This window comes from Podarcis pityusensis (genome assembly GCF_964106645.2).
Source record: "Podarcis pityusensis genome assembly, chromosome: 2".
NCBI classification, from domain to species: Eukaryota; Metazoa; Chordata; class Lepidosauria; order Squamata; family Lacertidae; genus Podarcis; species Podarcis pityusensis.
The window spans coordinates 83,568,599-83,590,950 of NC_138029.1; the positions used below are offsets into that span (position 1 = coordinate 83,568,599).

Consider the following 22,352-nt stretch of genomic DNA (forward strand, 5'->3'; position numbering starts at 1 on the left):
CCCCAGGCTTTACAGCAAATATTCAAGCAACAACCAGATGTGGACCTGGGAGGCTCTGTAAAACAATCTTCGACTTTCCAACCTTTCCCCCTTCAGAAACTTGCACACACACACAGAGAGAGCTTATCCCCAGGACCATTCAGGGTTAGGGAAAGCAGTGCCAGTTTCTTCCTGTGTTGATGCACTGTCACTAGTGCTGCAAGCATAACTAGTGACTCTCAACATGTAAATAAGCTCCACCCTTCAATTCAGATTAAGTGTCCATGGAGTCAATTTTTCTGACAGTATCTGTTTCATATCACTAGGTGGCTGCAATTTGAGGCTTAACATTTCCTAAATATAAATGACTATATGTCTGTGTGTTCCTGTATCTCTGAAAAACTCTAACAGAAGGGGAAAGAATAAAAGAAAATAGGAAACAATTATCACAATTAGAGTATTTTTTTATTTATATATTAAAAAAACAGGTCTTTGCTGTTACAGCTTGCATCTTCATCCAAATCTTTTCTTTGGCTTTAGTTTCCTTCCCAAATGTTGCTTTGACTTTTCAGCTCAAACAAAACCAAAGTTCAAACTGAAACTTCGCCAAAACCAAAACTGTTTTTCCAGAATCAGGGTCAAACTATGCAAAACTCAGGAGTTCCTTTTGTAACTATAAATCAAGCCAGCATTTCCAACATGACTCAAGCTGATTGGTATATCTGGCTTGAACTTCATTTATCACGGTTTGCTAAGTTCTAGTCATATTCGCTTTTCACTTGAAATTGCATCACTTTTTCCCAGAAGAGACAAGTTCAAAGCCAATGAGGTACTTAACTTTCCCTTCTGCTGATGTCAGTGTAAAGACAGTCCAGTCACTGAGATCGGGCATTCATTACCATAAGCAGTAAGAATCTCATGTGTGTTCATTCCTTTCATATTTGCATGTTAAACAAAATGTTGGGAAGCAAGGTGAGGAAGGGCAAAGCTCATGTCAAGCTAGCAGGGCCAAATGCAAGTTCCTTTATGTGCTGTGTTTCATCATATCCTTAACTTTGGCAGAAAACAAATGCATGGACAAAGAGAAAGTTATAGCAAACTACATATGAAATGCTGGCTGTAGGAGCCCAGAAATAAAATTTAAAAATGGAAGAACAGTAGATTGCTCTGTGCAAAGAAGTCATGTCTTTGCTCTGCCCTGAATCTTCAGCTTTCTGGGATGCCCATGTGTTCTAGTGTTAGTAAAGAGGGAGAAGAATTTCTCTCTATCCACTTTCCCCATGCCATGCCTGATTTTATAAACCTCTATCATGTCACCTCTTACCGCTTTCTGAATTACTAATTCCAAGTATTCCAGAGAGGGGCAATTTTGCCTTTAGGCTGGATTTCAGCACTTCAATGACAGACATTTTTTTCTCTACAGACCCATATTTCATATTATTTTGTTATTAAGAGAAATAGCTGTAGTTAATTTCACTAACTGTGGCACAAAAGATAGAACCCAACAAACTTGTGTCCAGGAAGATTTTTTATAAAGCTTTGCCTTTCTAAGTCAAAGAGATATGGTGAATATTAACTTAATCAAAGCACCAGTGATGTAGCCCATCTTCTTGTACAAGACGTTTGGATACAGAAAAAATGGGGCAATTTGTCTTCCTCATGAAAGGCTGCTAACATTCCTACCAACACTTTCAAATCACATCTCTGCTTCAGTTCATCTATTTTCTATTTTTTATTACCTTCTTTCAAAATATACAAAATATTGTTATAAACAAATAAATATCCAAAAGATTCCATGATAAAATAATCTTTTGAATTATCTTTATCAAGCTATAATTTACTAGAAAAGACATTGAGGTGAATGACTGATGTCTCCTTTCCCCTCAGACTTTAATCAACACCAGTTTTCTTTGATATGAAAATATTAAAGGCTATTGTTGAAATTTGACTGTGATTTGATTACTGTTAAATGGACAGCCTTTAATTTAAGGAACTACTCATTCACTGAAACCACCAAACTTTTGTCAAATAGTCCCCCCACCTTACAACTTTTCTACTTGGGTTAGAAGTCAGATGTTTCCAGGCTTAACACACAGTCAGAAAGTGTATATTTCTACATTAAACCACAGTGTAGTTAGAACTTTAATCCTCAAACCTGAGCAAGAGTAAAAATCCCTGAAAAGTGATTAAATGCATAAACCAATAATTAAATCAGATCAAGAGAGGAGCATTTCACTTAAAAAAAACAAAACACTGAAACCTTATGGCCGTTCAGATGTTCAGAAGATGAACATTCAAGAATATTTTTCACAGTCTGAGCTTTTTAGAAATTGTGGCTTTCTAGTTTTTCACCAGGCTTCTTTCACAAACAGTGTTACCAAAACAAAAACAAATCTAGCATAATGACACAGAGAAGCCGTGTGCTTCGTTTTCAGCATGTCTAATTGGCTTTGACAGCACACCAGTAATTTAGTGTACCAAAACCAACACGGTGTACTACAACTGCCTGGTTACAGAGAGGACAAACCAGCACCTATAGCTGGATTTTGACATTGGAAGCATTTTCAACAACCTTAAGGGCACTATCCTACACTGGCGTTCTGCTGAGGGGCTTTAGAATGTTGCAGAAACCCTGCTGTGCCACCAGGATGTCAGATGAGCCGCTGTGCTGGTCCAGGGGGGAGGTTACCGTGGGGCGAGGTCCAGGACCTGAGTTGAGGGTCGGCAGACAGTCCTCCTCGGGCAAAGCAGGGTCCACAGCAAGAAGCCGGGCAAGGACAGGAACTCTGGGGGAACAGGACTGGATGCTGGCCGAAACAGCTCTTCAACGACGCTGCTCCCGCAACCTGGGACCGGGCTGACTGGCCTTTATCTTCTCTGAGGCCAGGGGCGGTCCCGGCCCCAAGGTGACCCGCCTCTCCTGGCCTTAAGGCGAGCACTCCTCCTGGGAGAAACCAGTTCCCTCCGCCTCTCTGCCCTGAGCCTCTGCAGCTCAGGAGAGGCCGGTGGGTTACTGGACCCAGGGGGAGACTCACTTTCCCCTGACAGGGCTGGGAGAGGCGCACCTGTAGGCAATGCGTCCTCAATCGCCTCCGGAGCCAGAGTGGATTCACCTGGTGCCTGCTCCTGAGGATCCGGCACAGGTGCAGGCGCGTCAGAATCAAGGCCCTGCCCCAGCTCAGCCGGCCCTGGAGGCGGGACTCCTGTGCAGGCTGGGATTCCTCCGGTTCAGCCTCTGAATCAGATTCCCAGGCCATCACAGCCGCCAAGACAGCTCCATTGGTAGAATGGCTGGAACAGGACGAAGTTGTGGGCTAAGGAAGGCTACAAGCCATGATGGATCTGCTCTGCCTGCACAGCTGGAGGCAGCAATGCTTCTGAATACCATTTTATGGGAACCACAGGAGGAGAGAGTGTTCTTGTGCTTGAGCCAGCATGGTGTAGTGGTTAAGAGCGGTGGACTCGTAATCTGGTGAACCAGGTTCACTTCCCCGCTCCTCCACATGCAGCTGCTGGGTGACCTTGGGCTAGTCACATTTCTCTGAAGTATCTCAGCCTCACTCACCTCACAGTGTTTGTTGTGGGGGAGGAAGGGAAAGGAGATTGTTAGTCGCTTTGAGACTCCTTAAGGGGAGTGAAAGGCGGGATATCAAGTCCAAACTCTTCTTCTCCTTCTTCTTGAATCCTGCTTGCGGGTTTCCCACAGGCATCTGGTTTCCCACTGTGAGAACAGGATGCTGGACTAGAAGGGCCATCGGCCCGATCTTGTTCTTATGTGACACAAGGGAGAAGTACATTTAGAGAAGAGCCTACATCCGTTCAAACCATGGTCACTTTCCTACCAACAGCACAGGAAATTTCTCTCCCACTGACATCAAAGGATGGGGGGGATCACTATCCCAATACCAATAGACACCCCACAGCATCATCACAACAGAGCATACAACATGGTGTAACTCAGCACCAATAAAGGCACATCACAAACAGAATATGAACCCTACACAGTAACACAATAACCCAAATGTCAAGATGCACAGGATAGGGCTATATCTCTCTAGTCTCTTGTCATACACTCAGAGCTGGCAAACAGGAGCTCTCATGAAGGGAATTGAAGAGAAATAGCACTTTGCACAGAAAAGAAGCCTTCTGCACAGAAACAGCCCTGCAGGAATGGCTCGCCTGGTGGGTCAAGCCACAGCAATAGCTTCCTGACAGCAGTGTTGCTGCTGCTTTTGAGAAGGGGGGTGGGCAAAGTGAGGTCAGGGCTGTGCAAACACACTGTCAGAGCCCATGCTTGCTGCCACCTCGCTCCTCCCCTTTCCTAGAATGGGGTTGAACCAGGGACCTACAACATGTAATATGTAAACTGTTCCACCCAGCTAGAATCCCTCTTGCAGCCCCTGGGCAGGAGACCTCATGATTTCATTTAATTGGACAAGACTATATAAACGAGAAGACGAAAGCTGGGAAGGACTGTAGCTCAGTATTAGGTGCTTGCTATGCATGCAGAATGCCCCAGGTTCAATCCCCACCATCTCCAGATAAGGGAGTCACTCCAGCCCCTTGATCACTTTTTGAGCTATATCTTTTCTACGGTGAGGTGGCCAGACCTGTACATAAAGTTCCAAGTGTGGCTGCATCATAGATTTGTAACATTGCATTATAATACTGGCAGTTTAATTTTTAATCCTTTTCTTACTGATCCTAAACATGTAATCTGATTTTTTTTACAGCTGTGGTACATAGGTCAACATCTTTATCAAATTATCCACTATGGCCCCAAGGTCTCATTTTTGGTCAGTCACTGCCCCTTCAGACTCCTTTAGCACATATATGTGAGATGAGGGAGAAAAATTACCCCAGTTGCATCACTTTATACTTGCTTACACTGAATTGCATTTGCTATTCTGCTGCCCATTTACTTAGTTTGGAGAGATCCCTTGGAGCTCTATACAATCCCATGAACAATTTGGTGTCATTTGTAAACTTGTCAGCCATAACAGAGATTGTGTTAACCTTATTGTTTAATCCTGCACTGAACAGCCACCGAACAAAAACTGCTAATTTTCCATCTTACACATTGTATCCTAAAATTATAACTACTCTGTGTTCCCAAGGAGAACAAAATCGCTTTCATATTTGTGGTTTATTTCAGTATCTCCAGCATTCCTTTCTCCTGCCATCCTAGGCAATACCAGGAAACTTATCTACTAGCTCAAGGCTGCTACTGTAGATCTTTCTCCGGAGACAAAACAAAGAGAGCCTCAGCCAGTGATACAGAAGGCATCTGTCAGCATCTGCTCATTAGTGAGGTGCTTTATTGTCTGGTGTAATAAAAGTGGGTCTTATAAAACATTCTGGGTGGGGTTTGCTTAATGAACCCCGTCAGTGGCAGCCTGGCGCAAGGGCTTCTACTTGTGCAATGGGGCTTCCCCCCATCTCTTCCTCCTGTATCCCCCCAAAAAGGCTCTGGAGTGGGGGGGTCAGGAGAACCCTCTTAACCTTGGTGGGGGGCAAAGGGGGATTCCATGTGGTAAGCTGATATGCTATGTTTCAAATGTTTCCTTTTAGACCTTTGCTGCCACCTGCATAACTGTGATTTTGAGGTATACGTTTTATTAGCTGAAGCTATGCCGGAAGTATTAAAACAAGTATCTGCCTGAGCTTTCCCTGTAATGTTTTAAATCACAAGCTGTGCTAAGGTGCAAGTACTGACAATTATTTCTGTCACATTTGCTGTCATCATCAATTGCGTATGAAAGCATGACTCCACTCTGTAAAAGCCCTGCTAGGACAAAATGATCTCGCCAAGTCAGACTTCTTGTCTACATAGCCTAGTACCATCAACCCTGATTAACACTGGCTTTCCAAAGGCTCAGCCCAAATGCCTTCCTAGACCTGCTAACTGAGTCAGGGGACTGAGCTGGCGGGATTATCTATGCAAAATCTGCTGCTACACCATTGAGTTATGTGATCCATTGGGTCATAAAAATATTTTATGGGTTATGCATCGCCAGTAGTTTTGCTGACAAAATTTGACCTAGTCCTGTGAGGGTGAAATACATGTACCAGCAGGCTGTAGGGTAAAAACACATACAAACATACAGATGCTTCCTGATTAATTGTGGGCTGGATGAATTCTGTAATATGGGGGGGGGGGCAGAATACCACTCATGTTTAGGGAGGGAGGGAAGGAAGAGGGAGAGAGAGAAAAATACTTACTTGGCCCAGTAACAACCAGCTAAGGTTAAACAACATCTACAAGGAGAGAAAGGAGAGCTGGAAAGGGGACACCATCCCCTCAATAGTGGAGCAGCAAAACAAGCTTTGTGAATTTTTATAGTTGGCTAAGATGAGAGCAGCTGTTAGATTCCAATCAAACTAGAAACTAAAGAAAGAATGGGAATGTGTGGAAGAATACATGGCAAAACACGGTTCTAAAATCAAATTATTGATATGTATTGACTGAAGTTCATAAAGTTAAAGTTATATTATGGGGAAATGGACAATGAGGAATATGTAAAGTATTTCCACAGTGGTACCTCGGATTAAGTACTTAATTCATTCCGGAGGTCTGTTCTTAACTTGAAACTGTTCTTAACCTGAAGCACCACTTTAGCTAATGGGGCCTTCTGCTGCCGCCGCGCCGCTGGAGCACGATTTCTGTTCTCATCCTGAAGCAAAGTTCTTAACCTGAGGTACTATTTCTGGGTTAGCGGAGTCTGTAATCTGAAGCATATGTAACCCGAGGTACCACTGTACTAATTGTCAGGGGACTGCCATCGGAACAGAGGAGGGAGGCAGGGGGACTGTTGGAATACAGAGAGCCTCCGAAGCTCCTGAGAAGCAGTTCCTCTTCCATTGGTGGGAAAGCCACACCTCCAGGGGAGAAGAGAGGGAAGGGGGCAGCCAAGCGAGGAAAGGGCTCGAGGATGCTACTGAGAGCCCCAGCGCCTCACCTAGCCAGGCTGGGCAGGAGGGACGCACGCCCCTTCCGTCACCCAGCTTGCACAGAGGGGTAAAACCAAAAGAGGGGAGGCGAAGGCTTGGGGTACCGAAGTTCTTATGCTGGGGGAGAAGCCGGAAGTGGCCACTCCTGGATTCTGCAAGTGACTGAGACGGACATGAACTTGTTGATCTGCACTGTAAATAGTTTGCACAATAAAACCTGTAAAAGACAGGTCGGAGTCCTGCCTGGTTACTCACGAGCAATCACCAACAGCATCTGACACTAACAAGTAGGTACATATAGATTGTATGTATGATGAAATGAATGACAATATGTGTAATTGAATGTAATACTGTAAAATAAAAATGTAAAATAAACATTCAGGAAGGGAGAGCTGCTGTACTGTGGGAACTGCCAAACATACCCTGTAGTCTCCCTGGAATGGCTGAGCCTCATGGGGCCATGCAAAAGATTCAAGGCGAAGGAGCTGAGATAAAACACATTAACAAGCACAATTTATCTAACGATAATAAGATCATTTATAAAGCAATGTGTTAGTAGATAACCATTTGCCAGCTTACAAGCATAGAATATTTGGTTGGGGGCTAGATGGACTGTGATTTTCCCTTACATCTATTTTAATGATTTGATATAGCATTAAAAGGTCAAAGCTTACCTCACTTCTTAGAAGAATAATACTGTAATATATTAATGGAAGTATAAGAGGTCTGGATCCCTCTGAGGGTACCATTTTAGACTACAAGAAAGTGAATCGTATTTATGAGGAAGTGACCAAAATCACAGTAAGTTTTAAAATGTCTATTCTGCTAGTCTCTGTCAAAATAATTATGCTTTTTGGGATTTTGATGAGGACTTGAAAGGAATGATTAGTTCTAATGAGATGGGATTAATTGATGGCAATATTCAGTTTGTTTCATTATTTGAGTTATAGATTTTGGTTGCTTTAAAAAGGTCTTTGGGATTTTCTTTGAAAAAAATAATTTTAATCTCATACTTTCTCATACTTTTAAATGGTTCAGTTTGCTGATTTTATTACAATTAACATGATGCTAGCTGTTTTGGAAAAAGAGTGGCAAAATATGATGTACAGATGTATGTATCTCATCATACATAGAGTTTGCAAAAAAGAAAAAGAAAACTCCTACAGGAAATCCTTTCCATTAAAATGTACAACTTTACTGAAAACTGTGAAATTTGCAATTTTGAAATAAATCCATGAAAACCATAGAAGCTGGCTGTAAACTCTGTAAACAGTAAACCTTAGCATATAAAATACATCTATCTAGAATGGACTGAGATCCACTTCTTTATAAGACACAAGTGATTGATTGCTATTTTTAAGAGTGCTAAATTTCTGTCTAAATTATTGCCTTTGACACAGATTATTATTTATATAATCTTGGGTGTTTAAATTTATAACTAGTAAGATATTAGACAAGCTATAAATCAAACAGAACAGTAGAGAAATGAACTTCTTTTAGCTTTTTACATTAGGCTGTGATGTGCTGAAATGCTAACATCTTATTATAAGATTATTATATGAGGTTATTGATGTAGAGTTGACATGCGACTTGATTTGCAGATGCCCCGCTCACTAACCTTTTGCAACTATATCTCAGTGTAAACCTGTGGTAATTATTGCTGGATAGGGAGAGTTGGTTTAACTGAACTACTTCTTTTGATGCATGTTGAATGTGATTGCCCCCTAGAGATTACAAGAGTCCCACATGTGTGAGTTATTACATAAACATTGAGGGGAGGGGAGGGAAGAAAGGTGTATCTTACGAAAAATTCCTGTGGGTTTTGTTGCAGGTTTTTCCTAAGAACCGTAATTCTTACAGTGTCTATTCATACACATGTTTAAAAATATCCAGCCTAGCATTTAGGAAAAGATACAGAGGTATAATTCCTAAATGGAGGCAGTGCCAGATTTACGTATAAGCTAAACAAGCTGTAGCTTAGGGCCCCACTCTCTTGGGGGCCCCAAAAAAATTTAAAGGGGGGGAAAAACCTGGATGTACATTTCCAAAATATATGATAAAAAAACAAATAAAATAAAACCTACATACAGCAACAGTGTTTAGTGTTGTGTAGGCTCCTATTTGTTATGTGTAAATGGCTTTAGATACCTATTAGGTCCATAAATTACCATATAGCATATATTCAAAAAACAGTGACAATTTGTTGTTGACAAAGGACAGCTGGACATATAAAGGGCCCCATTACCTAAATCCGGCCCTGAATGGAGGTCAGTGCTGCTTAGCAAATTGTGAAGTCGTATTTTCCTCAATGGTTAGGAATCATAAAATGTAAAATGTCATAGCTCTTTCTTAACATAGCCTGCATATCCTTGAGTGTGCCTTTTCCACAATCTCTCTAGTTATGCAGAGCACTCTTTGGAAGGATGGGGGAATCTTCATGATATTGTTGGGCTACAGCTCCCTTGTGTGGAGTGATGGGGCTGGGGCTGATGGGAGTTGTAGTCCAACTAGGAATATGAAACAACAGTAACAACAAACAGTATTATTGATGATCGCTCTCTGTCTCCAAAACTCTCTTTCTCCTGGTTCGCCAACACTTGAGCATTTGTAGAGACACTCCAGCAAAGGAGTTGAGCTTCAGACCCTACATCTTTATTTTTAGAAGTGAGTTGTGCTCTGCAGCTCTGGGACACAGGAGCTGTCCATGGTCCAGTAGATCCTGTTTCTGGCCAAGAAACTATCCCTGCTCATTTCCTGAAGCTGCTCCCCAGCAGTCTGCTTCATGACTGTTCTACTGACTCTTGGCCACTTCCATATTGCCTCAGGGGGCTTTTCCTGGAACTTGCGTGATCTAAACAGTCATGACAAAAAAACCGACTTGCTGGAAGAGTTTGGGCACTTGTGAAATAGCTTCTACTCTGCAATATCACAATGGAGGTTGTTTAAATAATGCTTGTAAACTGTCTGATTTTGCTATAGGTTGGTGGTGGTGTTTTCTCCAGAAACGAATGAACTGTATTTCAACAGACATGCAAATTATAAGCATAGGCCCCGAAGGACATAATTTTAACAAATATATAAATCGAACAATGCACAAAATGCCCCCTTCACCACCAGAAGAAGAAGAAGAGAAGAGTTTGGATTTGATATCCCGCTTTATCACTACCTGAAGGACTCTCAAAGCGGCCAACATTCTCCTTTCCCTTCCTCCCCCACAACAAACACTCTGTGAGGTGAGTGGGACTGAGAGACTTCAGAGAAGTGTGACTAGCCCAAGGTCACCCAGCAGCTGCATGTGGAGGAGCGGGGAAGCGAACCCGGCTCACCAGATTATGAGTCTACTGTTCTTAACCACTACACCACACTGTAATGGCTGGTTATGGATGTTGGAGAATTCTGATGGGAACAGAAATGAGTGTGGAAATTGCAGCTGTCCATATATTCACTCGTAATCAGGTCCAGAACTACATGACCAGATTATATCAGGAATAATCTTTCATAAGATTCTAGCAATGTGATGCTCAGCCCTGAGATGGGAAATAATCCTTTTCCTGCTCTTTGATAGTCAATTATCAAACTCATTATGAAAACTTTCAAAGAGCAGGCAGCATTTACATAGACTTTGATATCAAAAGGTGGCAACAGAGGCTTTCCCCTGATCTTACTATTGTGTTCCCACAGCACTAAGATCAGACATAAGTTTCTGTCTGCTTTTTAAATGCCAGGAGGCAGAAAAAGCTTTTTCCTGCTCTGTCCACAGCATTAATATAGGAGATACGTTTTTGCTGCTGCCTTTTACTATCAAAGAGCAAGCAGAGGCTTATCTTTGATCTGAGGAGCAGATTGCTGAAAACATGAATACCACCAGCAAAAAAAAAATTAAATATATTAGTAGCAGGAGGTTGGTTGCCATGCCTGAATTCATACAAAAGAATTTCAACTTTTGAAGATTCAATCACATCTGAACTGTTCAAATCTAAATATGAATCAAATCCCAAAATATGCCACTGATACACAAAACTCATCAACTTACGTTCCTGGAGTAAATTCTCAGTACTGTAGTTCACTCTTCCTCTGAAATCACTGAAATCTGTCACTTCCATCAAATATTGGCAGAGGTTCATTGCAAATGGACTGTATCCCAAGCTTAATGGAACCTCTGCTGGCCAGGTAATGACCACCCATAGTAAAAATCAGAAATTAATATTCAACTCAGATAGCCTCACATATGTAGGTTATCCAATTTAGCAGTCTTAAAACAAACTAGTTCTCACTGTCTAAGTTTGCAATTATGCTAATAAGTTTTTAAATCTTTTGCTAAATCAGTTTGCTTTTCTAAATAAAACTTCAGAGCAATAAAACTTGAGAACAGAATGCAATAAGAATGAATATGTTAAGGCTAATTCATACGTTATTCTTGTTCTTATTCTTACAAAGAAAAGATATAAAGCTACACTAAATGCTTAACCACATGGAGATGACTAACATTAGAATGCATCTACTGGCAAAAAGAGAGAGAGAGAGAAAGAGAGAGAGAGAGAGAGAGAGAGAGAGAGAGAGAGAGAGAGAGAGAGAGAGAGAAATCTCACTGAAGTGTGTGAAATTAATAACACACTATACATTTTGCTGAAAGGTGGACATTTTTGAGGTTGAACTTATTAGTTACACTTCCTATCCTGGCAAAATCCATCTATAATTAGAGAAGCAGAAAAATGGCAAGAGAAGTACCCATGAACAAATCTCCAAAACTCACATAGTTGCATGATATTCTCTGCTGGCTGCTCTTTGTTTTTTGTTTTACGCCTTTTGCTTTGTAAAGATACTAATGTTTAATACACTGAGCACACATAACCACTTGAAAAGAAGAAACCTTATTATCCCCAGGAAACCTACCAATTGAAAATGGACACACGTAAGATAAAATTCTGTTTTTAGGCAATGAATTAAAAAGAAAACAAGCATAAAATATTGGCTCTTACATTTCTTCACATATTAGTTCATTAATTTCACAGACTCAAGAAAAGGCGATGGGGGGTAAGAGAGAGAGACAGAGAGAAGAGAAGCCAAAAATGACAACTCTTGTCTTTTTTTGATTCAAAATGAGGTTGCTTTTCCAAAAAGAGTTTGCTAAAGACTAGGAAAGTGTTTCAGATTTAAGAGATTTATACCGAGTGCTGTTGTGTGATCTCTGTAATACTAAATCTAATGTTTAGTGGTAGTGATAAATCAGAGTTGCACATAATACTTTAAATACTAGAGCACACATTTTATAAGGAGTAATCACATCTGAATGACTCCACATGACAGCTTTCCACTGCCATCACTATAACATGACTAAAGGCCTGTTTGGATGTTCATACTCGAACATTCTCCATTGTGTGAGGGAAAGACCAAGCCTTCTCTCACTTCTCCTGCCAGACCCATCCCACACTGTTCACACGTTGGTGGCCTGGAACAGGGAGCCTGCTTTATGTGTCTGGCCTCCCAATGTGATGTACAGCCCTGATAATGCAAGGTTCTACAGAAGTATGTTGCCAATAGTCAAGCATTGGCTGAGAGCCTCGGGGACTAAGAAGGGCCCTTCACCAGTCAAACTCAGCTATGCCACCATTTACAGCCATATTCCCAGGTGGCATTTTACCTGTGGATGGGTGCCGGTGCCACTTCTGAATGGGAGCACCACTCAGTTCCCATCTGCTGTTACTGACCGCCATCTCAATTTACCCAAAATGCAATGCTCTAGACTAAATCTATAGCTTTCAAAGATTTATAGGCTCAGCAGAACTTTATACAATAAAATTTTTATCCAACATAGCAACAAGATGGCAAGACCACAGTTATTCCCCTTTCTGTGACAGAATGGCCCTGTTAAAGCTTGCCACTTCTACTCATTAACTTCTGCTAATTGTGAGGTGAATACAGACTTATGAGTGTAGGTGAAACTTTTTGCATACTGCTCCCTCAAATCTTATTTGCACAGGAAGGAAAACTGAAGAGGCAGGAAGAATGAAAGGGACGCATCCTCACCAGAGCTTCTTCTTAGTCTGAGCAATTCATCTTACGAGTAAACACTCTGCTTACACTCCTGCTCCCCTTTCCTGTCTCCTGTCTTGGATTGTGACCTCTCTCTGACTTTTAAATATAATCCTATTTCTGGCTCATCTCTTTGCTCCTCAGCAACTCAAACTTCTGCCTTGTTCTAACTAGCTTCCTGACTCCTGATCTGCCTTCTCTGGAACTTAAACTTGTCTGTTTCAAACTGTGCCTTCATCATCCTCCCATCTCTGCAGAACACCCATGCCGAGCTAATGCCTGAATGAATGCTCACTTAATGACAGATGCATGTCTTTTCTCTCCCTCACATGACAACCTGCACTGGGGAAAACCTCCTCATTTACACAACCTATAAAGGTACAAGGGCACTGCCCTCATTTCCACCTGGCCATTCTTTGGTATCATGCAGCTGTTACAGCAGCATGAAGTAAATTAATTAGACTGATAGAAACAGATGAAGGATCTGTCCTTTATTTTGCACAACAGCTGCAACTGAGGGACGAATTCACAGGCACAGCTTGTTCTCCTGAGCAGATAAAACTAGGTAACAAAAGATGCAGAGGCAAAACAGGTGATCAGCAGCCTCACATATTTTATATATACGTAGCTGAATTGCGCAACACTGAAGTGTAGGTAAGGAGGCCATACTGAGGGAGGGAGTTTCTTCATCTCTTCTGCCTTTTCTCTCCCCCACCATGTTTCATTGGTCCCCACATGTAAAATTCCTATTTCCCCTTTTCTTTTGTATTCAGATTAAAATAATACTTTCAGTTCTTATGGAAGGTCCCTTGGAAAATATGAATGCAGCACAGAAGGACAGCCAGAATATGCAAGCGGCCTATAGCAGTTAGTTTTGCTATCTACTAAAAATGCTATAGCAGCATTTTTTGATATACAATGGAATACAACTATATTCACCTAACCAAAATCAAATTTCATTTTTTCTTCTCATCATTTCTAACCAGTAGATTTGCCTCAAGTAATTATATAAGGTACCATTCACAACTGAGTAAGTCATACCCCAAATAACAACAACCACCTTCTACAAATATCCAGACTGCACTAGTCATTATAAGAAAGGTTTCCCTGATTTACACCATAATGGGCTTCTTCGCAACACGTCAATTGAATGTTGTCTTTCTGCACCACCTTTCCAGACCTTTGTCCATTAAGAAAAAGGACTTTCAGTATTCCATCAGAAATCAGGTTTGGAGCACATTTACTTGTTTATTTTTTTGCAACAGAACACTTCCAGAATATTTAGACAAATTAAAGCAACTCACCTGCAAATGCTGAGAGTTGTCTGTCATATTATCTTCACGTCTACGAACTTCTTCTAGCAACTGGGCATTCTTCTTCTTTTCCATTTGTTGATTGTGCTTCAGGTTTGCCACCTTCTTGTTTTGGTCCTTCATATGTCTAAGAATTGTATGCATAGGCCTGTTAATTCTAAAGGTCCAATTGACAGTTTTACAGTGCAAATGTATAAACAATGGCACACGTCATTTGCATATTAGGTGCAGTTATCTAGCACATAAACTATACTGAACAGATGATAACTGAAACAATAAGCAAGTTGCACATGAAATGTCACTCTGGATGAAAACAAGCTTACGAGGATCTCTGTTTCTTTAAATTGATGCCTGTAGGGGTATGATATAAGATGAACGCATGAGGTGATTTTTTAAAAACAAAAACGTGTCACTGTTTCTTTCAGTCAGGGGTGCTGTGAGACTGCTTGCACAGTGCCTTTCCCTCCCCTCCCTCCAAAAACCCAAAAACATCCTCATCTCTCTGCCTTCAGGGGCATTTCCCCCCTAAACAGACACTGTGACATCTCATTACTGGAATAATGTTCTCAGGACTATGCTGCAAATCCAAACCAGCTTTTCTGTTTGCCTTTGTGCTTTGGGTGAGCTGGGCAACTGTGCTGTAGACTTGTTCTCAGAAGAATGAACTTGTTAATGAAATTTGCTGTTCCCTTTTAAAACTGCTTACTGATGTATTCCGCAGACAAATTTCTCTTGCTAAATGAAAAAAGCAATTCTGAAGATAAATGCTAACATATTTAAAACAAACCAAATTCATGCCAAACATTACCAGAATAACACTGTTAATAGAATTAAATGTGTGGTTCCTTTGCAATTTTAAACTGTAAAACTTATATTCTTCAACAAAGAAAAGCAATTGTTTGAAGTTATACGGCCAGCCATTGTCATGAAAGTCTGAAAAACTAATCTTAGGACAGAGTTACTACCTGCTTGGGTTCTTAGATATTAATTTATTTGACTTTCTCATGATTCTGAGGAATTTCCTTCTTCTTATCTATATAATAATAGTCATGTGCAAATTCCAAATGAGATCTACACACTAATCCTTTTTTGGCAAACTGAAAGGATATTTTCTAATGCCCATATGATCACTGGAAATTTTCCAGTATCTTCTGCACTAGACACTGTAATAAGAAAATACTTAAGTTGCAATGCACATTGAGCTGATGTAGCAACTGATCCATCTTCTCATAATCTCAAAATGGGACCTAGATACTTACCATTTGCACTTAAAACCTATGAACATCCACTAAATAGAAGCTTTATTATGTCTTAACATTGTTTTCATTGGAAAGCACTATCACATGGCAAAGTTTCACAGAACAGTCATCCAGGCACCACTGTTATATGAAAGCAAATGAGGAATCTACACTCTGCCCTAAATTCTAGGGTAAAAGCTAGTAACAATTCAGATTATATAATTAAAACACAGTATCTGACCAGGAAACCAGTTACTACTCCATATCTACAATTATTTTTCAAGCTCTTAAAATGAGAGATAGCAATTCATATTTTTTTACAATAGGAAAATTTGAATTAGTGTCTTCTTTATTCAGAAAAAAAGAGTGTGACCAAAGGAAAGGCCACATAATATCATGATTAATTACAATGTGTTAATTTTCATCCTGTGGATTCATTTACATAATTTTTAAAATCTCTCCCCTTTGGCATTTCCAAGCCCTCCTCTTTACTGCAAGTGTCTCTAAACTGTCCTAAACTTCAGTAAGGTGGTCATTTCATATGGCCTTCAGATCATGCCCTGGAGCATAAGTAACCCAGTTTGGTAAGTAAGACCATGTGCCATGCAAATGCAGTGTGCACAGTTCCTGACCTTCAATACAATGGAGTCTGATGCACAGATTGCCCCAGTTTAATCATCACCTCTTCACAAAATATCTAGCTGTGAAGCACTCTGGGTTGCTGAATATTAGCTGAAGTGAGCTGTTATAAGAATCTACTTCTTTCCTCAGCACACATTACAAAATACCAAAGTTTTTGTCAGCACCTGTTATTCTCTATTGCTGCAGCAGGCCCCACCATTGAGCCATGCCGTAAGGCCCCCTTGACTGGTGTGTTTCAGTCAGTACTGTTGTAGCACCATGTCCGAGGTGCTCTGGAGCATTGCAGGAAATTTAAATAGCTGCTAAACACCATCATGGTGATCACTGTAGCATCACGGCTCATGGGGGACACAGATGTAGATGGGGCTCACTAGAGATCTCAATGCCAAGGATCCCTTTGAACCTGGAGTTTGGCCCTGTAAACTACAGCAGAGATAAGCACTTCAACATATACTAACATGGTCATGTATTTTAGGGTCGCCATATTTTTAAAAAGTGAAAATCTGGACACAAAAGAGTTTTCGAGCTATTTTTAATAAAATTCGCCAAAATCTACACTTCTGACGTGGGTTGTCATACGTCCGGATTTTCCTGGACATTTCAGAATTTTTCACCCAGATGCTGTTTGCAAGGGCCAAATACCGGCTATGTTCGGGAATTCTGGACATATGGCAACCCTATGTATTTGCCTTCTAAAGGGCTACCTGTTGTGTTTTAATCATAGACAATATAACCAAGATAGCTTATTATTTGAGGAACATAGCAAATTCACTAACTCAGCTTATGCCTATGAGGGAGCATACTTCATCATGAACACATATAAACTGATGGAAACATTTGCTAACACAGAAAATAAATGGATAACCATGCTCCCCAAGCTTAACTTAATTTCATAACTGTTCTTTCGTTAACATGCAGGCATTGTGCAGATCTTGCTTAATATTTATGCTGAACATGTTGCTAGCCCATTCAGCTTGATTAGCTATAATTTAGAATATTCCCTGATGTGTTTTCTTAATCAGAAGGGCAGCATGCTGTTTTAATAGAAATGGAAACTAGCATGATGCAAATGCTGTTCAGTAGGAAGGCCACCAGAAAGTACAATAGGCCTACATTTTTTAGGATACCCTGGACAGCAATTTGTTAAGCTATCAGAGAACTTGATATGGGTGAAGTAATGCTGTAAGAATGCTATGTTTTCACCAGGGGAGATTCAGAGTAGAAGGTGAGAACTTAACAGCTTCATACTTTTTAAAGAAAGCAGTATTTACTAAAATGGGAAGAGAACTAAGAAGCATAATAAGGCATCATTCTGGAGAACAGGACTATGAACCAAAAGCAACAACTGTGCAGTGCAATTTCCCCATTAATTTCCTTTTCTGAAACCCTCAGCCCCAAAGTGACTGCTCTCTGAGCAAACTGTTAAGATTTAATGTATCCTGCTAGAATATTACTGGCATACAGCATTGTTGAAAAATGTTGTACTTCTGAGCTTCAGTGTGCTATGACAACAAGAATCTGGCTCATCTTCAGTAATTTTTAAGACACTCATTGAATCACAGATTTATGAAAGATGCAAAGTAGGTCAAGATAAAGGAAGGATGGTATTCATTAGCCAAAGTATATAAATAAGGATAAGAACTATAAAAAGATTAAATAGACAGACAAGTATAAACATGGAAAAGATAAAGCCAAATAAACCAATAAATTGGGAAGTAGAGATGCTGTGTAGGCTAGGCTCTTCGCCATGTGTTATGTTGGTATGGTTATTCTGTTAACACTAGGACAAATGGGTGGAATAACCTCATCTAAGCATCACTTACTGCTATATTCTTAGGTCAGTGTCTACCATAAACCGGGGGGGGGGGGGGAGGCCTGAGTTTGCCAACATACTGAAAGCTTTTGTGGAAATGTAAAAGCACAAAAAACCAGCCAATAAAACTTACTACCTTGCTGTTGTTAAAAGAAAACAATTCTTCGAAGCTGGCTAGAAACTGGAGTTTAAAAAAAAAAAAATCAAACACAGAGACACAGCCCTGACCAGAAGCTAGAATGGGGGTGGGGATTTTCATTTTCATTACATGCTTAAACTATCATCATAAAAACACACTCAGATGTGCCCCAGTCCCCTCAGGCCTGCAGCCTAAATATTCACTTCTTTCAGAAATCCCTTTGTGATTCTAGCCCATGAGTAGGCAAACTAAGGCCCGGGGGCCAGATCCAGCCCAATTGCCTTCTAAATCCGGCCCGCAGACGGTCCGGGAATCAGCATGTTTTCACATGAGTAGAATGTGCCCTTCTCTTTAAAATGCATCTCTGGATTATTTGTGGGGCCTGGCTGGTGTTTTTACATGAGTAGAATGTGTGCTTTTATTTAAAATGCATCTCTGGGTTATTTGTGGGGCATAGGAATTCATTCATTATTTTTTTCAAAATATAGTCCGGCCCCCCACAAGGTCTGAGGGACAGTGGACCGGCCCCCTGCTGAAAAAGTTTGCTGACCCCTGGTCTAGCCACTCCATCTCCCTCCCCTCCCATTTTTTCTGCAACAGTCAGTATTCCACACTCATAAGCATGCTCAATCTACACTGGGCTGTTCTGGGGGTTTCAAGACCTTGTGCTCTACATTCATTAACCTTGGCACTAACTGGCATGGGCAATGTCCCCTGAATTAAAATACAAATGTTTTCTTAAAAGTATCCACATCCAATTTGGAATGATCAGAAGAAAGCTTAACTATCTTACTGTGAGGTACAACATGGACCCCTATACGCTTGGATAATGTTAATTTTCTCTTTATTTCTAGCTGCTTCGTTGCCTTGCATCTGATGTTAACAGAAATCCAAGCCACTACGTTAAGTTCCCAACTTTAATTAGGTACCTTACTATGCTTGCCGAAAGCTAAGTGACATCAGCCAAAAATAAGTAGTATTTCATAGTCAAAGTAGCATTTATCCATCTTGAAAAGTTAAAAAATTATTTGCTTAAAAAAAAATCCACCTCCCAAATGCAGATATGCAAGACTCCTACACAAGGAAGAAGCAGAATTTATAATAGCTCCCTAAAGAATACTTTGCTTCCAATACTTTTCATCACATTAAACATTATTATGGTGGGACCAAGAGCCAGTTACCAAAATCTAGAAGTATGCCAGAAATCTTTGCATCTCACTGCCAATTTCATAACAGAAATATGCAACATTGTGTTTGAGCTTCATGATGGGTTTACGTATTCTCTGGTCCACAGCAATTTACACAAAATAAATCAACAACAGAAAAGTGTAGAGAAATATATTTTGCATGCAAATTAAGACTAAGTATTGGCTCCAACACTGTGCACAAGCAGGAGAGATTTCTACAGGTGGTATGGTTCCTCTCTTTTCCCCTACACAGCCTCAACATCTGTTCTAAAGGACCAAGAGACCCTTTGGAACAAATTTTGGGGGTGCAAGAGGCCCTACAGGGGAGAGGAGAGAAGGTGAAGTCCTGTTGTGCTAGTGGAAGTCCACCTGTGCAACACTGGATTAACCTAACAACTCTTAGCATTTTACAAAATGGAAACCAGAGTAAAGCAACTTCATTAAATATCTTTAATCACTTCAAGTAGATAAAAAAGCATACTATGGAAGGTGCATATTGCCTGGTTGTTTGGTTGTTTGGTTTGTTTGTTTGTATGTTTGTTTGTTTTACAATGTTTACAAATAGTGGTGTTGAGTTTCTTATTTTGTTTTTTAAAGGCAACATTCCATGAATCTAAAATACATAATTATAGCCAGTGTGGTGTAGTGGTTAAGAGCGGTAGTCTCGTAATCTGGGGAACCGGGTTCGCGTCTCCGCTCCTCCACATGCAGCTGCTGGGTGACCTTGGGCCAGTCACACTTCTTTGAAGTCTCTCAGCCCCACTCACCTCACAGAGTGTTTGTTGTGGGGGAGGAAGGGAAAGGAGAATGTTAGCCGCTTTGAGACTCCTTAAAGGGAGTGAAAGGCGGGATATCAAATCCAAACTCCTCCTCTTCTTCTTCTTCTTCTTCTTCCTCTTCCTCTTCCTCTTCTTCTTCTAGCTGATGACAAGGGTTTGTATTTAGGGGTTTTTTACTATGAGAGCTTCAGGTCTTCCTTGTAGTCCACAGACAAAACCATAACACCCTACAGTAACAAAACTGCAGGTTTTCACTCACAACTGGTGACTCACAACATACATTTCATATAATACCATACAGAAGGACTGAAGAATTCAATTAGCTACTTCTCCTTGCTAATATTCTTAATGATATCCAAAGTTGAAATGGATCAGAGCGAAAAAGAAAACTACAATCAGCACTGATGCAATTACCGTCGGCAACTCTCATCTCTGAAAAGCTGATCATGTTTGTGTGAAAGCATACAATGCCAGATTAGGAATGTAAGGTATGAGCAACTGCATGGGTGTACCAGGAGGCATCCAATGGAGATGATGTTGCACTAATGGGGGACTTTGATTACCCTCAGATAGATGGGGTAAGTGCATGATCTAGTTACGACTAAGATGTAAAAATTCTAGATACCCTCAATGCCCTGGAACCAATCAAAGGGAAAGGGACACATGACTTAATCTTAAATGGTGCCCAGAACCTAGTGCAAGATATAAGTGTTAATGCAAGTACAGTGGTACCTCGGGTTAAGTACTTAATTCGTTCTGGAGGTCTGTTCTTAACCTGAAACTGTTCTTAACATGAAGCACCACTTTAGCTAATGGGGCCTGCTGCTGCCACCGTGCTGCCGGAGCACAATTTCTGTTCTCATCCTGAAGCAAAGTTCTTAACCTGAAGCACTATTTCTGGATTAGCAGAGTCTGTAACCTGAAGCGTATGTAACCTGAAGCGTATGTAACCTGAAGCGTATGTAACCTGAGGTACCACTGTAGTCTAGAAAGGATGTAAAAAAGAATTAGAGGAGTACATCGCTGAAACAAAATTCTTTAAACATGTTATGGAAAGGAAAATTGCTAATCCACAGGAAAATGCACTGTGACATTCAGAGATGAAAAATTAAGTGTGAAAGGAGAGTGCCTGCTGGATCAGGCCAATGGTTCATCTTGTCCAACAACCATGTCACTCTATCAGCCTCATGTTAACACCATCTTTCTCTCTCTTTTTTGAAATCAATGGGAGCTTCAGTGTACGCCCTGACCAAAAGGGTGCTGTGGCCAGCCAGAGTCACTCTGTTATTGATCCCTGGGGTTTCCGATAACTGAACTGCCCAGCTGAACAACAAGATGGCATCTGATGTCTAGCTATCCCAGGTCCAGTCCTACACTAAAGTTCTCATTGAATTTTGGCCAAATGTTTATCATTCACAACAACTGCAGACTGGCAACATATCAACACTTGCCAGGCTACACAGGAGAGGAATTTTCTGGAACTGGAACTCAGATACTTAGAAAGTTAGGATGGAAGCAGATATTAGGAAAAACGAAAAACACAGCGCTGCTTGCCATGACTCTTGCCATGGGAGTTAATAATGAAATGAAAATGTTTCTATAACTCCACCCACTCTGCCAGACTTGGAAACAGAAGGCAGCACCTTTGAGAAGCTGCTCACATCACAGCACCCCAGCAGGGTCACCACTGGTAACTGTCCTAGGCCCTCCATAAACAAAGTCCAACCTAGCCCAGACAGCCACCATTTTTGTTTTCAAGAATGCTCTGCAAGATGACACAACTTTGGGACATTGTTGGCAGGGGAATGGTTGCCAACAGAAATGGCTTCATTAGATCTCCTCTCAACTGTCATGTTACATGGGGCCAGTCATTCCATCAGACTGCCTCAACGGGAGAAAGAGAAATAGAGCTCACTCCATCAGCTCTGCTGGAGGCCAAGCTCCATCAGACACCTCCTGCCTCTAAACTGTGCCAGCTGGTCAATATAGGAACAACTGCCTAGAAACTGGTGTCTTGAGTTTTGATTTTCCTCTTCCCTCCTTGTCCCTTTTTCCTTGTGTGCTGTGTGTGAGTTTTAGATTGTAACCCTGCAGCTAGGGAGTGTATTCTTTTGATTTCATGTAAGCCTCTCTGGGAGTCTTTCTGGCTGGGCACAAATGATGTAAATGAATGAATGAAACAATTTTAAAATTGGGATGTTAAGTGAATGGCTATACAGTGGTACCTCGGGTTAAGAACTTAATTCATTCTGGAGGTCTGTTCTTAACCTGAAACTGT

The 22,352-nt window shown here is 40.9% G+C and overlaps 1 protein-coding gene across 11 annotated transcripts in view; it reads right to left on the reverse strand.

Moving 5' to 3' along the window:
• Nucleotides 1-22,352, reverse strand: part of ERC2 (ELKS/RAB6-interacting/CAST family member 2) — a 526,798-nt gene that overhangs the window by 238,265 nt on the left and 266,181 nt on the right. For all 11 annotated transcript variants that reach the window (XR_013983315.1, XR_013983316.1, XR_013983317.1 and 8 more), the window contains one exon: nt 14,268-14,403. Coding sequence is in view for 3 of the 11 variants with exons in the window: in XM_080996735.1 (XP_080852861.1) it covers nt 14,268-14,403 (136 nt within the window). In the remaining 8 variants the exon portion in view is untranslated. The remainder of the gene's footprint in view (nt 1-14,267; nt 14,404-22,352) is intronic.